The following is a 16,288-nucleotide window of genomic DNA, read 5'->3' as shown; positions in this document are numbered from 1 at the left end:
AGCCTGCAACTATATTCTTCGGGTTTTCCTGTTAACAGGCACAGTGGCTTAATCAGTCATATGAAGGGAAAGTAATCTGGCTTGGAGCCCAAAGCAGAGAACGACGGAAATAAAGTTTTCCAGTTACTGCTTGTTATTTATTTATAAAGTCTCAATGCAGCTATATACTGAAGCTTACTTATGAATTCTAGGAATTTTATGATTTTTTTCTTAAAATATTATTGCACTTTGGATTTTCTTATATTTAGTAACAATATTAAAACTCAAATAATTGTTATATTAAGTTCTAATGCATGTAATAAATAACATAATTATTTTTTTATGTTTATTTTTCTAAATTTTTACATAATTTTTTTGCTGAGACCAATTTTCTAAACGAAATTTTCCGTGGTTTCTGTCTCTCACGCCACACAGTCCAACGCTTGCAATTTTGTTTGCATTTAGTGTATACATATTTGTTGCACTAACAAACAATGTACGTCTCGATCCAAACAGTGACTTTTTATTAATTTTTATTTTCTCTTTAATATTTAGGTTTATAGTTACTTGCAATATTTCATTTTAGATTAACTATAGTTTGGTTTTTTTCATTATCTTAGCCTCTCTTAAAATGTGTTGTATTGTTAAGCAATTTCCGGTGCATGTAGAAATCGTAGCATATTTTTAGGCTGCACAATACCGCTATTTTCAAATTACTTATAAACTTTATTCGCATTATCAAGAATTGTCAAGTGTTCTTACCAATTATGTACATATATGAAAACTGTTAATTTTTTATCATTAGCTTGATATCGAGGTACCTCAAAAGGCTCGCGGGTGGTTGTCTACGCACACGCTGTACATCTTGTCTTTTGACAAATGGAAAATCCCTAACCCAAGTGTACCTAAATGTGGTTACTTCCAAATAAAACTGAGCTAGTTTTATCTACAAGAGATATAAAATTTCTGATATTACTCTCGCGGGGTTGGATTGGCTTGATAGGATGCTCTCATGGCGGCCAAACATCGTGAGTACAAAGTAGGAAGGGTTATTCGCCTTATTCTGTTATAGAGGAGCAATTGGCATGAGATTCCAACCTGAAGTAATATTCTGGTTCTATGAAACCGTCGATAGTATTTCATGGGGTCGTGGTCTGTAGCTAAGCAGTTGGAATGGCTTCAAAGATGGGTCTTCATCGGTAACTGTGGTACACTAAGGGCAACCTCAATAATGGTACTCAATGCCATTCTACACGTTGCATCTGTAGACATTGCTAGTAGGTGCTTGACGGCGAAATCTTCTATTATACTAAGGGAAGCTCGGTACGTGAGTGGCTCTGGACAGGAACATACTAAAAATTTCCCACTATTTCGATTGCATTTCTTACAATTTAGATCACTGCATCACGAAACCATCTCCCGACGGTTCTTTCTCAACTAGGAGGGATTTGTGGGTACGGCGAGACCGTCGGGAGTTGAGAGCGAGAGTAAGTTGTGGAGTCTTTTGCTGGCAGCTCGCCATCATATTTATTTTCAAGCTATAAAATCACTGTAGCGCCCTTCAAGCAGAGATGACTGCATTAAAGGTAGCAGTATATGTATCGTACAGCTCCAAAGTTTAGCTTCCTATAGAGAGGTGTATATTCACTTCGATAGCCGTGCGGCTATATTGGTTTTGAGCTCTTTGACTGGTTAGAGCGGAATCGCCAAAAACTGTGAAGGGCCCCTTTAACCCAATTTCATATGATTTGATGTGAGTCGGTATTCCAATGTCTTCTAGTGTTCTGGCGTTGGAATTGGAACCTCCTGTGAGCCCAAGAAGCGTTGGTCCACAACCAGAACATGTGCGACTGCGAGGTTCGTTTGGTTCAGAGTGAACCATAAGAGATCCTCCGAACTACTGGCTCTTAGCAAAGTCAATCTCGTCTCTTTTGTAGGTGTTTTGACTGGACGTTGTCCAAAAGACTCATTCGCGGGGCGGAGAAACTTAGGCAGACATGACTTTGGCAATCCCAGACAAGCTGCTCGGGTTGAAATTAACCGCCTTAATAAATTTGTGGTAAGATCAAAATGCTGCGGCGATATATAAGAATGCGGTGATCCACTTTTAGGAATTTATGGGTGCCATAAAAGACGAATGTCTGTCCAAATGCGATCTATTGACTTTAGGTCGACTCTACGATCTAACCTAACCTGACCTTGATCGCATTTTTAAGATTATATCTTAAGTTCCTATTCTTCTTACGCTCCTATTCTTCGACCTTCGATTAGATCATAAGATACCTTTGAGATATCAATGTTGTTAACTAACAATATAAGCACTTTTTTTTAGAATAGAAGGCAATATTCTGAGAAAAAGACACCAGGGCAGGGTTGAGGATAAAAGGGAAGGTTGGATGGAGAGTTTTCTGTAAGGAGCTCTCCGCCAAGTTTAGCGTTAACCTACCGTACTACTGTAATGTTTTTCAGGCAGAAGTCGTTGCTCTTAAGGTAGCAATAGACGTACATCTACAAAATCTCGGGAAGGTAAGCAAGCATTCACCCCGACAGCAAAGCGTCTGACCTCGCTAATTGTGCGATCAAACTTAGTTAAAGAGTATCCTCACTACAAACAGCAAAAAGATGTGTGTCGATCTTTCTTTTGCGGCACTTTTCCAAGATTTGGCACATGGTGAAAATCAGGTCGATTGTAGATTTTTCAGGTCTAAAGCCACACTGATAAGTTCCAATCAGTTTGTTGACGGTGGGCTTCAGTCTTTCAAACAATACGCTGGATAGGATCTATATATACAAATATATGCGATATTAAGGAGAATTATTCCATGATAATTGGAGCAGATTTCGGGGTCCACTGGTTTGTGGATTGAGCAGAGCAAACTTAAATTCCAATCGTCGGGCATGCTTTCATCCGACCATATTCTACAAAGAAGCTGATTCATGCTCCTTATCAGTACTTCGCCGCCGTATTTATATAGCTCGGCCGGTAATCCATCGGGGTCCGCCGTTTTGTTGTTTTTCAGGCGGATAATCGCTATACGAACTTCTTCATAGTTTTCAGACAACTGCTTATGTAATTAATAATAAAAATTCGCTTTCAATATATTCCCATTAATGCATTTACTAGTTTCTTTATTTTATTAAATAATAATTCAATAATACATTTATTAATATTTAATATTATGCTCTAAAAATAGTTTTCCGTTTTACAGATTTCCACAGAAAAAATAAAATTCTACAAAATTGTAGCGTTTTGTATGTAAGTATGTATATATATATTATATATTAGTATATGCATTCATATTTCACTCGTGAATATGAATCTGTCTGAAGGTTAAACACTTAATTTACCGCTATGTAAATAGTAAGTACACTTTTGATAGCACACATATACACTTATGCGCGTACATATGTATGTATATGTCTGTATGCCTACATTATAAAATTTCTAAGCGCAACAAATTGTTGCACATACATGTATATTTAACGGAAACTAAAAACACTACTAATTTACTACGAATGTTGGCCTAAGACTAAGTCACACAACTAATTTTAATTAAAAATTTGTAAATTTGATTTATGTATGTATGCGTTAAAACAAAGCGTGGCATATTCGGAGATGTTTATATAACATAACTGTATGTATGTATTTGACTCTTTGTAATTACTATGACTCAATTTGTGACCTACAAATTTTATTTTATTTTGTTGCAACTTTTATTTGGTGCGAAAGTTTCATGACTAAGAAGTGCTTGCGCTAAGAGCTTGGCTTAAACTTATTATGCAGTTAACACAAACAAAATTAAAACATATTTTAAATGTAACTGTTTAAAATATATGTGCTTACGGTTAACATTTGTGTTATGTTTACATTGATCCAGCAAGAAAAGCTCTCTTGATCACTGCATGGCTACTAAGAATGTGTGGTGTAATGTGGCAATGTTATTATATATACCGTTATTTGGTTAGCGAGTGGCAAAAGAACGCGCGCTAAAATACGAAAACGCTTTTCAAGGGATAATAGCAACTTAATCATTCATTTTGTACCAAATTAGCATAAAATACTCTGAACTTACTGCTTCTTTTGGTGAGTTTTTAAGCGAGTTGTGCGTTCTTTTGCCAGTCGCTTACTGAGAACTGGTCCTGTGTAAACTATTTTATAAAGATTTTATTTATTTTATTTGTGTAAATGTGCCATGAAATCTTTGCAGAGCTACGAATGTCTCGAGCTTAAGAGAAATGCACCCATTACATTTTGGAAAATATGTTTAATTTATTTTACTTAGAAGGTTACGTAGAAGAGAAGGCAGAATTTTAAGAAAATAAAGTAAATTATAATTTATAAAAATACTAACAAGTTATTGCCTCTAAAGCTGCCGTATAATGGTTGATGAGCTGCCAACTTTTATAGAAATAGTTATAAGAATAATTCACACGACAATTGGGTCTATGTAACCGGAACAGACCGGATTTTTTATTCGGTCAAGGACTATCATTCTCCCGCTACAACAACAACAGCAAAGAAATAAGGAACTTATCATAAAACTTGATTTGGAGTTTGATTAAATTGCTCAACTGACTTCAGAAAAATGCCTAAATTAAAAAAAAATGATACTTGAATTTTTCTTTTTACGAATAAATATTTAATTTGATTCAAATTTGTTATAAAGTTGTGTTAAAAACTATGCAAACTTATTATTTAATAAAAGAACTGAAAAAATTTTAAAATTTTGACACGTTAGGTCCAACAAACTGGTATAAAATATTAATTTAGTTGAGTCGTAACTTTATTTATCGAAAGTATGTTGTGGAGTTTAGATATGTTACAAATGAAGTTCAGAAGTTCTGTCTTTAATTTTCTGAGTTTTTGTTTTTAAGTTGTTAAAATTCTTCCTTGAACACTCATGAGAGCTGCCATTTGCCAATTCTAAGAGAGTGGCGAGGCGAACAAACTTTTGGTATAAATTACTTAAACTGGTAAAAAAAACTTAAGCTGTCAGACCACAGTAATAAGTAAGTCATAGTCTCTATACATATATTTGCGAAAACCTTCACATAAATCACGAGTGAAATTTAAAAGTTCTGTTTTAGTGTTCTAAATCTTTTGACGACAAGGTGACTTCAACGCAAAAATATTGTTCTTTTGGAATGGCCATGTTGGAAGCTGATGTAAGTCCTATTTTGGATACATGGGCTTTATTGACCGCCGAAATACTTTTTTATTACACCAACTCAATTTAATAATCGCACTTATTAATAATAATGGAAACACGTGAAAATAACTAGAAAAAAGAGAAATTTGCTTCTTTCCTATTTTTCGTAGTGGAAGGGCTATCTTTATAGCAATGAAACAAAGTGTAGAGTATTTATGTCTAATTTTTCCAAAGCTCATCAAAAAACTTTTAAAGAAATTAATTTTCAAGCGGCGAAAAGAATTTTTTTAATGAAATTGCGCTTTTTTTTGAGCTATTATTGCGCTTTTCGGCATGTTTCGGAAGTCAGTCAAAACTAAGTAACCGTAAAAATTTACAAACAGTTGTTTTGAAAAAAAATCATAATTATAGCAAATTTGGTCTTGACGCTATTTTTTTACAAAAAGTGGTTAAAAAAAATTATAGCAAATTTGGTATACAAAAAATGGGTTTGGAAAAAAAAATCAAAATTATAGCAAATTTGGTCTTGAGACTGTTTGTCAACAGAAAGTGATTTTGAAAAAAAATCAAAATTAAAGCAAATTTGGTCTGTTTACAAAAAGTGGTTTTGAAAAATATCAATTATAGCAAATTTGGCCTTGAGACTATTTGTTCACAAAAAGTGGTTTTGAAAAAAAGAATCAAAATTATAGCAAATTTGGTCTTGAGAGTAATAGTTAACAAAAAATGGTTTTGAAAATAAGTCAAAATTATGGTAAATTTGGTCTTGAGACTATTTGTTAACAAAAAGTTGTTTTGAAAAAAATCAAAATTATAGCAAATTTGGTTTTGAGGATGTTTGTTTACAAAACGTGATTTTGAAAAAAAAAATCCAAAGAATAACAAATTTCATCTTGAGAACTACAAAAAGTAGATTTGAAAAAAAAATGAATTATAGCAAATTTGTTCTTGAGACTATTTGTTTACAACAAATGGGCTTGGAAAAAAAAAATCAAAATTATAATAAATTTGGTTGAGACTTTTTGTTAACAGAAAGTGATTTTGAAAAATTATAGCAAATTTGGTCTGAGACTATTTGTTTACAAAAAACTGGGTTTGGAAAAAAATCAAAATTATAGCAAATTTGTTCTTGAGACTATTTGTTTACAAAAAATGGGTTTGAAAAAAAAAATTAAAATTATAGCAAATTTGGTCTTGAGACTGTTTGTTAACAGAAAGTGGTTTTGAAAAAAAATCTATTATACCAAATTTGGTCTTGAGACTGTTTGTTAACAGAAAGTGATTTTGAAAAAAAATCAAAATTATAGCAACTTTGGTCTTATAATATCTTAGCTAAAGCGCTGGCATTCCCTAAATCTTTTGTTTTAATTGTTCCAGATCTTTAGTTAGCTGCAGAGCATATGTTTTTTTTTTTTTTTGTTTTGCTTCGAGGCATTGAGAAATTGTGGATCGGTCTATGTGATAGCACTGTTAATAATATATATTTAAATTTGCAAAAAAAGACTTTTGAAAAAAAAAAATATGTTTTAAAACAAATCTAACACAATGAAGGTGTAATTATGGTACATTTAATTACAAGAACAAATTTTTCTTTGTAAATATGGACTTTTGTAAATATTACTATATATACTAGGTATAACAATTGATGCTGAATATATTTGTATAGTTACATTTTACACACAAAAACAAAAATCAACATTTTGGTTTGCCTTTATTTTGCTTTTTAATTTATCCCTAAACAATTCAGCAAATTTGTTTGAATGTAACCATGCTTCAGGTAAGCTACTTCCCTAACACTTTTTGCTTGCTTTGTTTTAGTTTAAGCTCTTTCTTTGGTCTTTATATTTATATATATATGCAATTAGATGTATATATGTATGTATGTGTGCTTTTAAGCACTTTGACTTGAACTTTTATTTTCACTATGAAAATTTGGGGCCTTTGGTTTATTTGTCGCTGCAGGCTATACTCTTTATCTTCTGCTACTTCCGCTTCAACGTCTCATTGATCATCCGCATTGTCACACATTAGCTGCAGGCGACTATGCTTTAGCTGCTTCAATATGGCTTAGCTGCGTCCTTGGAGCGCTTTAGTTGTACTTTCAAGCGTTTGGTGCCGATTTGGAAACCATGCATCGCCTGTATGGCCGCGCCCGCCGACAGCGGATTATCGTAGGATACAAAACCGAAACATTTGGACAGATTAGTTTGCTTGTCGATGAACACTTTGGCGGACAGCACATTGCCGAATGGTAGAAATGTGGATGCGAGATCAGTGTCGGTGAATTCCTGAGGTAGATGGTAAATGAAAAGATTACTGCCATCCGGTCCTGCAGAGAGTTGAACATATATGTATTAGTGTAAGTGCTGGTTTACTTAAAAAATCTTGAAATCTCTCTCGATATAAATTAAATAAATTTCCATATTAATTGGTATCAACTCACCTTCGACTTGTTTCCCAGCGACTCCTGCTGCCGCGGCCTGCAGTGCTGTGGTGGTTAGTGGTGTAGCAGTTGTTGCAAAGGCGGCACCGTTAGTTAAGGGGCTTAGTGTCGGTGCATAGGGTGAGGTAAGGCTTTCTCCACCGGGCCCTAGATAAAATTTTTAGCAAAATAAATTATAAAACAAAATATTACTTAAATGCTTGGAAAATCCAAATGTATATATTTTCATCATTTTTCCGCTCAAAACACGTTGTTTGTTCAGTTTGTATACACGAGCTCACTGATTTCGCAACATATCATCCACAAATGTCTGTTTGAGAAATATCAGAGCTACACAAATTCACGGGACACACAAACATACATAGCTATGTAAAGACATTAACATACACAGGTATACATAGACGTACATATAGCAGTTGACTACAACAATCTGCGCAATAAAAGTAGGAAAACATGCATTGAGGGCGATACATAATTTTCTTGCTGGGTGCGCACGATGCGATACACCTGCTTATGCGCCTACATATTGTCACCTAAAATGCGAAATAACGTAACATCACTCACATAAGTTTATAGGCGAAGGAAAAACAATATAATAGGAACCACTCATACTGAAACAAAATTTGTGTATTGGTTATAAAATGGTTATATATTGGTTACTTATTGGTTATATCTGACGACGGAAGCTGAAAATTTTATGCTACATGTTTGTAATATGATGTAGTGAACCGTAAGCAATAAAAAAATAATTTCGATTTTTTTGACGATACGTTGTTTTGCATTTTAGGTGACGATATGTACTTTATTTTTATGGTAACTAACTATTTTTTAATATTGGTTGCCTAATATCGACCTACAGTTTGGTTTTGTGGGTGGTTATCTGTATGAGTTTATGCACCTTTTTGGTTATATTGAATATGGTTGACAGCAGCAGGTTCGGCCTTTTTGTTGTATGTGAAAAATATTTTTTTTCTCTATAAAAGAATTTATGTAAAGTTTGTAATTCTTTGCTTTGTGTTAGGCAGAATATTTGCTAAAATTTTGTTTACTGTCTGCTTTTTCTTTGTGTTTAACTGTATAACCATATCGCCGTGTATGCATATATGACGCGTAAAGGGTGCTTATTTTTCTTGCCTTTCTTTTCCAAAGTATATGATTTAAAAAAATCTTAATCGTGACAAATGTACTGAATAGAATTCATTGGCATTTTTGGGCACTTAATACAGAAACTCTTAGATTTAAGCAATAAAGGAATTCCTCATCTCAATTTTATATACCAAACTAAAATAAAGTGGCCAGAGAAATAGAGAGAGAGTGCTCCCTTTAATATGAAGAATGTGTGGCCGAAAAATGTATTTTTCTCTTGGAAAATAATTGGTATGCTTAAGGATTTTGTGCATTATTAAAAATTCCTGAAGGAGAAGATTTGGAGCTTTAGAAATCTCAACTCATTAATAAAAATTCCTAAACGTCAATTGGTTAATAAAAATTTCTGAACGGGAAAATTTTCAGATTTAGAGAACTCAACTCGTTAATAAAAATATCTGAACTAGAAAATTTTGGGCTGTAGAGAACTCAACTGGTTAATAAATTTCCTGAACGAGAAGGTATTGCTCTTCAAACTCAATTTACTAAAAAAAATTCCTTACGGAGAAGATTCAGTGCTTTAGAGAACTCAACTCATTAAAAAAATGCTTGGAGGAGAATATTTTGGGCTTTAAGTAACTCAACCCTTTAATAAAATATTCTGACTCAATTCTGATTCTTTATTATTTATACATATATTACTATAGAAATTAAAAGATACAAAATAGCAACTAATTCAACTGTTTCCATAAAACCTTCTGAATAGTAAGATATCTCCAACTATTTCAATACATTTTTGAATGTCGTTGTTTGAAAGAAAAAATTTCGAAAATTATGTAAACTTGAAGCTCTACTTTGGGATTATAGTTATAGTTAATATTTTAATATTTATAACTATATTTTTCACCTCAATCCTGCTAATCTAACCTTACTTTCCCGATCTATCTATTTGATCTCGTCGAAACCTTTCGTTTTTAAATCTGTCGCACTGTTTCAATTCGAAGACAACTAACCTAATTTAAATTAAAACCAGATTACTGCTACATCATCACTCTTCCGAAAGTTTTCTTGTGTGGTCAGATTAAATCCTTACTTAGAGCATTCTTACGATGATCACATGATTAATTTTATCATTTACCTATAATTATTCGGATCATTGGTACTTTTTAAATACATAATTTGGTGCAACTTGTTGACATTGCTGTTATTTTAGAGGTATAATATAGTCCCGTAATATCGAAATATAATATGTTCCGAAACTATTGCCAAGTTACCAAAACTTGACTGATTGTTTTTTAGGAAGTATTTGAGAAACTATTTCGCCAGCGATTTTCTAAACACTTTCACTGAGAACTGGCGAATGAGAATACTTTTAAAATAAGGGTAATAGGTTGAGAACAGAGACCACAGAATTATAATATAGTGTTGAAGTCAACCGGACCCTACTTAGAATAGTTGAAATACAAAAATAAGGCTTTTGTGGGTTATGAAGACCAAATGGGAAATGAGTTAAGTTGAGAAAAAAAGTCACGTCTTTGGGGTGTTATTTTGCTCTCGTAATATTTTACACAGGTATAAGTATAATAGTTATGGTTTATATTTGTATTGCGGCTAAATTACCTTACAACTGATAAAAAAATGACGATATTTTGAATTTGTTTCAGTTGGCACTACCATTTCATGATTATACAAATGAGTTAGGTGCTTGGGAAAAATGATTTCCTGATTTTCAACTTTTAATACTTGCAGACCATACTACTTTGGTCGTGATAACTCAACATGTGTTAGTAGAATGCCCTTTGTTTGATGTATACTATCGGTGTTACTACGTGGACCTCCTTTTCTAAACAAATAATATTATACTATATGTGCCCACAACTAATTGGAGACGCTTATAACATGTTTGAATATTATACTGTTATTGCTTTTATTATTTGGTTGTATGAACGTTATTACACATTTTAAGACATGCAAATGTGCTAAACTCAACCAAGAACAAACAAAAACTAAATTTTCTATAAGATGCAGTGTTAATGAGGAACCCAAATAATAATTTTTCCAACTAAATATTACATGCGGTGCGCAACTAGGAAACGTTAAGAACATTCACGAGTATGAGACGGGAAAGTCATAAAAGCTAAACTCGAATTAAGGCAACGTTGAGTTGTGTTCAAAATATAATAGTTGTCAAAGTTGGGTTTTTTTTTTAAGTTGAGTTGTTTTCAAACTCTAGTTTTTTTCAAAATTTGTTTTTGAAGTTGAGTTGTGTTCAAAGTTGAGTTGTTTTCAAAGTTAAGTAGTGTTCAGAGTTAAATCGTTTTCAAAGTTTAGTAGTGTTCAGAGTTGAATTGTTTTAAAAGTTGAGTTGTTTTAAAAGTTAAGTTGTGTGTAAAATTGAATTGTTTTGATAGTGTGGTTCTATTCAAAATAAAGTTGTTTTAAAAGTTGAGTTGTGTTCAAATTTGAGTTGTTTTAAAAGTTTAGTTGTGTTGAAAATTAAGCTGTTGTCAAAGTTGATATATTGTCAGAGTTGAGTTGTTTTCAAAGTCGGGTTGTATTCGGAGATGAATTGTTTTCAAAGTTCAGTTGTTGTCGAAGTTGAGTTGTTTTCAAAATTGTGTAGTGTTCAGAGTTGAGTTGCTGTCAAAGTTTAGTAGTGCTCAAAGTTGAGTTGTGTTCACAGTTGAGTTGTTGTCAAAGTTGAGTTGTTTTAAAAATAAAGTTGTGTTCAAAGTTTGGTAGTGTTCAAAGTTGAGTTGTGTTAATAATTGCGTAGTTGTCATAGTTGAGTTGTGTTGTTAATTAAGTTGTTTTCAAAATTTCATTTCTCAAAATTGCTTAAATACGAGTTTAGCGTTTTATGCTTGAACTACACACATTATATATATATAATACCATATTATATAAGACTATTCAGTAAATACAGACCCCATTTCCATACTGGCAGTTGACGCATACTTACAAAGATTGGCAGCGGTGGCTCCGGTCAGCTGTGCAGTCATAGTTAGAGGCGATTGTAGTAGATGGGCCATATGCGCTTGCGCCTGCGCCTGATTGCTGGCGCTCAACGCCTGTGCGGGGGCATAAGACAGGCCGTGTATTTGACGTTGTTGCTGTTGTTGGTGTTGACTCTGTTGTTGTTGTGATGAGGGGATGAGGTGACTGTGTGACTGCAGCGCTTGATTGGGTGAATAGTTGTGCGCACCTAGTGCGGCCAGCGTTACCAGGTTCTGCATCGGAATGGATCGAGCTGAGAGTAGTCCATTGCCAACAGTGTTGCTGGGCTGGCCAGACGCATCAGCTGCACCGGCTGTGGCATGGTTGGCGGCGGCGGTGGCGGCGGCGGCAGCGGCCGATAGAGATGCGGTTGTGACACTGTGATCCGGTGGGAAATTTAGTCCTGATATTTCCATTTTATGTGTTTTTTTTTTTGGTTTTTGGTTTATCAAAGGTTTTGTATTTTGGATTTTTGGTTTTTGTTTGAATTTGTTTGTGGTTTTATGATTTTGATATTGATTTAGGTTTTTTTGGTTTTTTGTTTTTATACATGACCACAGAGTCAATCATAGAGACATACCAAAAAATGTTCAACGAATATAAAAATAAACATAGAAGAAAACACACACCCAATTGGATTATTTACATTTACAAAAAAATTATTTTTGCTATTTGCAGTTTAAGTTGTAAAATTTCAAAATTAACAAAATAATATTTCATAAAACAAATACATATAAACATACATACAAAGTGTACGGGTATAAAAAAATCATACAAAAATATATGCTACTTACATAAATAAACTGAGTAATTATAGATTAATGTAAATAATTAATGAAAGTAAAATGCATCAAAATACGCTAGTATCGAGAAAATTACAATAAAAATACAATAAAAATAAATTACAGAAAAATAAACTTTGCGAAAATGCAATGCGGTTAGCAATAACAACAACAAATACAAACTAAACTAAATGAGAACTTCAATGCGAAAATTAAAAGTGCTGCGGCGAAATCGAGACTTTGCGGTAACAACGCGCTTATTAATTTGCGCACCAGCGAATTATTTGTCACGCCAGACGCTCGTCACAGCGTAAGCGTTGTGTGTGTATTAATTAATGACATTATTGTATTAGCGTTTAAGTCAGCGCAATGCATTGTGGTACCACTACGGCGGGTCAGAGTTAATAAATAATATACAAGTATGTATGTATGCACTTATACACAGACGAAATTCAATCTAATTGCATGCTTTAATTGTAGCGAGACATTGAGGATAGAGATTTATGTTTTAAAAGTAATGAAATCATAAGAGAAATGAGAACGAGAAGAGTGGGTGGTCGAGTGGGCGGAGACAGACGATAAGCACGAGAGTGGTGGCGGAAACTGCGCTGCTAATATGACAAAGTATGTATATTGGTGTGAGGGAATAAGTATATACATATATATATATATATATAGTATATACTTATGAAAAAATTTACGAGATTTGTTCGAAAAGTATGATGAACTCTCATATTTCGCATGACACGTGATTTAAACGTCATGTGTTGTTTTTGTATTGAACTTGACCTAATCATCCATGCAGTAAGGAAAGGAAGTAAAGTTGAGAGACAGAAGTCTTGGCATTTATTAAAAAATGTAATGGACATCGATTTCGCATTCTCTAGGAATATCGCATGACGATTTATCTAAACACAGTAAACATCCAAAAGAGTGTATTATGGATGGAAATATGAAATAAATCATTAGCTGACACTCTAGAGATATCAAAGTATAATGAATTGAGCTTCGAGCTTCCCACCACCATCATATTCTACACATCAAACCGCTATTTAGAAGAAAAAAATCAATCATCAATTTTCATTGTGGTGTTTTATACGTGGCGGGTCCAAACCCAGCGCGCACTTTTGGGGAATGATGGTTCGTCTTAATACTTTAGGTCGCCTTCGAACGGATGTTCTTTGGCTACCCAGTGAATAATTGGTCTAAAACCGGAAGTCGTGAGTTTCTGGAGCCATATGTAATATGTAATAGTTTCTGGCCACTACCAAATGAATAGCAATCAGAGAACTTTCCTCACTTGCGTGGACTTCTACAAATGAGTATTATGGCTTATTAGGCGTACCGTATCGTATTTAAGGTGCGTCCAAGTTGTTTAAAAAAATGTAAGAAAGGGCTTTTCTTGAAATTATATTTGAGTATAGCCCTTAGAACCATTTGAGAATATCTTCTGAAGCTCTGAAATCGGTCTATTTATTACTTTTTAGGACACTTTCATATTAAAAGTGATCGTTGGTGGCAATATTTGGGCAGAGGTCGGTAGTTTGTGGCTCGCAATGAAAAAGTTCTGAGTTAGTTTTGAACTATGTAGCGTTTCTTTTTATTGCAAGAAAATTAAATTTTATTTGAGTGGTGTAGAATGTTTTTTGATGCTGAAATATTTGTGGAGGTATCCGTCCAGTATAACCTACATAAGTTAAAAATACTGCTTCGAGTAGGTTATCGAAGATGTGCGCGAAGCTGTCAATTATCTTCGAACCCAGCTATTCAAGATTAGATGAAAATCATGAAAGATGTGAGCAAAGTATGTTTGAAGCATAACAGATTCTCAATTAGATAAATTATTGATGATGAAGAGAGCCGTGATTTTTTTCAGACGACGTTTTGTGCAAGCAGCTTTAGTTTAAACTTAAGTTCAAAATCCTTAATATCGAACAAAAGAATTGAAGTACGAATATCGCGGCGAATGCATGTTGTGAAATGACATTAAAATATTAAATTTAAAAATATATTAAATACATTTTTTTAATTTGAATTTATGAACGTACATTATGCAATTTTTAATTCACCATATTTTTCGAACAAACCTCGTAAGTATTACTCACCACAAAAAAAAAACTTACAAAAAAAAACAGAGCAAATAATTATTTCTGCGTGGCTTATGGTTTAATTGTAATCGCCGCAATTAACTACACACACATATGAATACATACATATACAAAAGAAGTAGAGAAAAAAAGGTGTATACTTTTTTTCCAACAGAGCTGCTTTCAATTACCAAGTGTTTGCCAAAAGTCTGAGTGTAACAACAGTTGGGAGAAATATTTATAATCGGTGTTTCTTTAGTCGACTGCTATAATTGTTTTGTTTGTTTAAATATATCAAATTTATTACGAGATGTATAGCTAACCATAACTTTAAGAGTTATATATTTATTTATTATATAAAAAGATATAATTATAAATATACATACATTAAGAAATATTTTTCAATTTTCAAACTTTTCTAAATCGTTGAAGTTAATTAAAATACATATTTAAACATGTCATCATCTTCTCTCCAAAGCCTACGGCCGTAGGTATAGTATTAATATACAAATAACTTCATTTTTTATTACAGATAAACTAACTAGTTCACGAGACCTCAGTTGTAGGGCAGAGGGAATAGTAAATACACATTTAAAGAGTTCCGAAATTTCGTTTTTTCTTTTGGTAATTTTTTGACAGTAGCAATACACACGAATTGGCCGAAATGTCAATACTAGATCATTGTCGAAGAAAATAATTCAATATATATTTTAAGCAAGTAAGGAAGGGCTAAGTTCGGGTGCAACCGAACATTTTATACTCTTGCAACTTGCAAGCATTAAAGCCAGGGAAACACTATAAGCTGTAAAACCAATCACATAGAGTAAAGTCAGCCGGATGTTCGAAAATCCTGATATTAGTTATATAGCGGCTAGGCTATATTGTTATGAGTAAAACTTGGGCTCTTATTTTCATTGGGTTAACTCACATATTGGCCGATATATGCGGTACAAAGTCACCCGGAAGTTCGAAAATTCTTATATTAGCTATATGTGGGCTAAGGGAAGTATTCATCGGATTCAACCCATTTTTCACACACGGACATACCACTATTAGAGAAGGATTATCTCTTAATTTCAGTTATATCACACATTGACCGTCTTTTTCGATCAAAAGTTAACTACAGGTACCGTTATATGGCGAGTGACCGATTTCTTCCATTTTCACACTGTCAGTAGGAGCTCTTCTAGGAGCTCTTCTTCGAGTTTAGCAAATTTAGTTGTTGTATGTAGTTTTAGGACTCTTTCAGGGATTGTCATCGATCTTGTAAAACGATGGCCCTTAGTAAACCTTAATCTTTATTTTTTGGAAATAGAAAAAAGTCACATGGAGCTCTGTCTGGAGATTATGGAAGTCGGGGCATCCTCACAGTATTGTTTTCGGTCAAAAATTCACAAATAAGCAACGAAATGTAGGCTTTAAACAAACGAAAATCATCAAGCTCATAAAAACGTGTCTAACCTTAGCGACTGCTATAGACAAAATAAAGCAATGAATACTGCTGAAAAAGGAATGGAATCAAGATAATACAAAAATTTTGTCAATTGGACTCTGCGAAAACGCGAAATTTAAAATTCTCGATATTTTTCTGACACATTCGTATTTTTGGGTCCAGAATATTTTAAGGGAAAATTGAATGATATTTGAGGTAAGCAGCAGTAAGTGGAAGAAATCATGACCCCAACATGCCAATATACCAGTCGACTTTTCCCTTGCCTCTATAACTACAGTGAATATTCGAGACATTTTCAAAGATTTCACATA

General features: G+C 33.4%; 1 protein-coding gene across 5 annotated transcripts in view; it reads right to left on the bottom strand.

Annotated features, from left to right (window-relative positions):
* Positions 1-6,424: 6,424 nt before the first annotated feature.
* The window catches only part of LOC120767891 (CUGBP Elav-like family member 2), a 181,692-nt gene continuing 171,828 nt past the window's right edge, over positions 6,425-16,288 (bottom strand). For 2 of the 5 annotated variants that reach the window (XM_040094218.1, XM_040094220.1), the window contains 3 exons: positions 11,621-12,058; positions 7,573-7,719; positions 6,425-7,458 (listed from right to left, as the gene is read on the bottom strand). In XM_040094218.1, the coding sequence (XP_039950152.1) occupies positions 7,187-7,458; positions 7,573-7,719; positions 11,621-12,058 (857 nt within the window). In that variant the 3' untranslated portion in view covers positions 6,425-7,186. Of the gene's footprint in view, positions 7,459-7,572; positions 7,720-11,620; positions 12,059-16,288 lie in introns of those variants that run through there. The other 3 variants (XM_040094217.1, XM_040094219.1, XM_040094221.1) reach the window with 3 other exon arrangements.

The sequence above is a fragment of the Bactrocera tryoni genome, chromosome 2 (assembly GCF_016617805.1).
Source record: "Bactrocera tryoni isolate S06 chromosome 2, CSIRO_BtryS06_freeze2, whole genome shotgun sequence".
NCBI classification, from domain to species: Eukaryota; Metazoa; Arthropoda; class Insecta; order Diptera; family Tephritidae; genus Bactrocera; species Bactrocera tryoni.
Note: the sequence above shows the minus strand (reverse complement) of the source record. Positions and strands in the feature narration are given on the sequence as shown.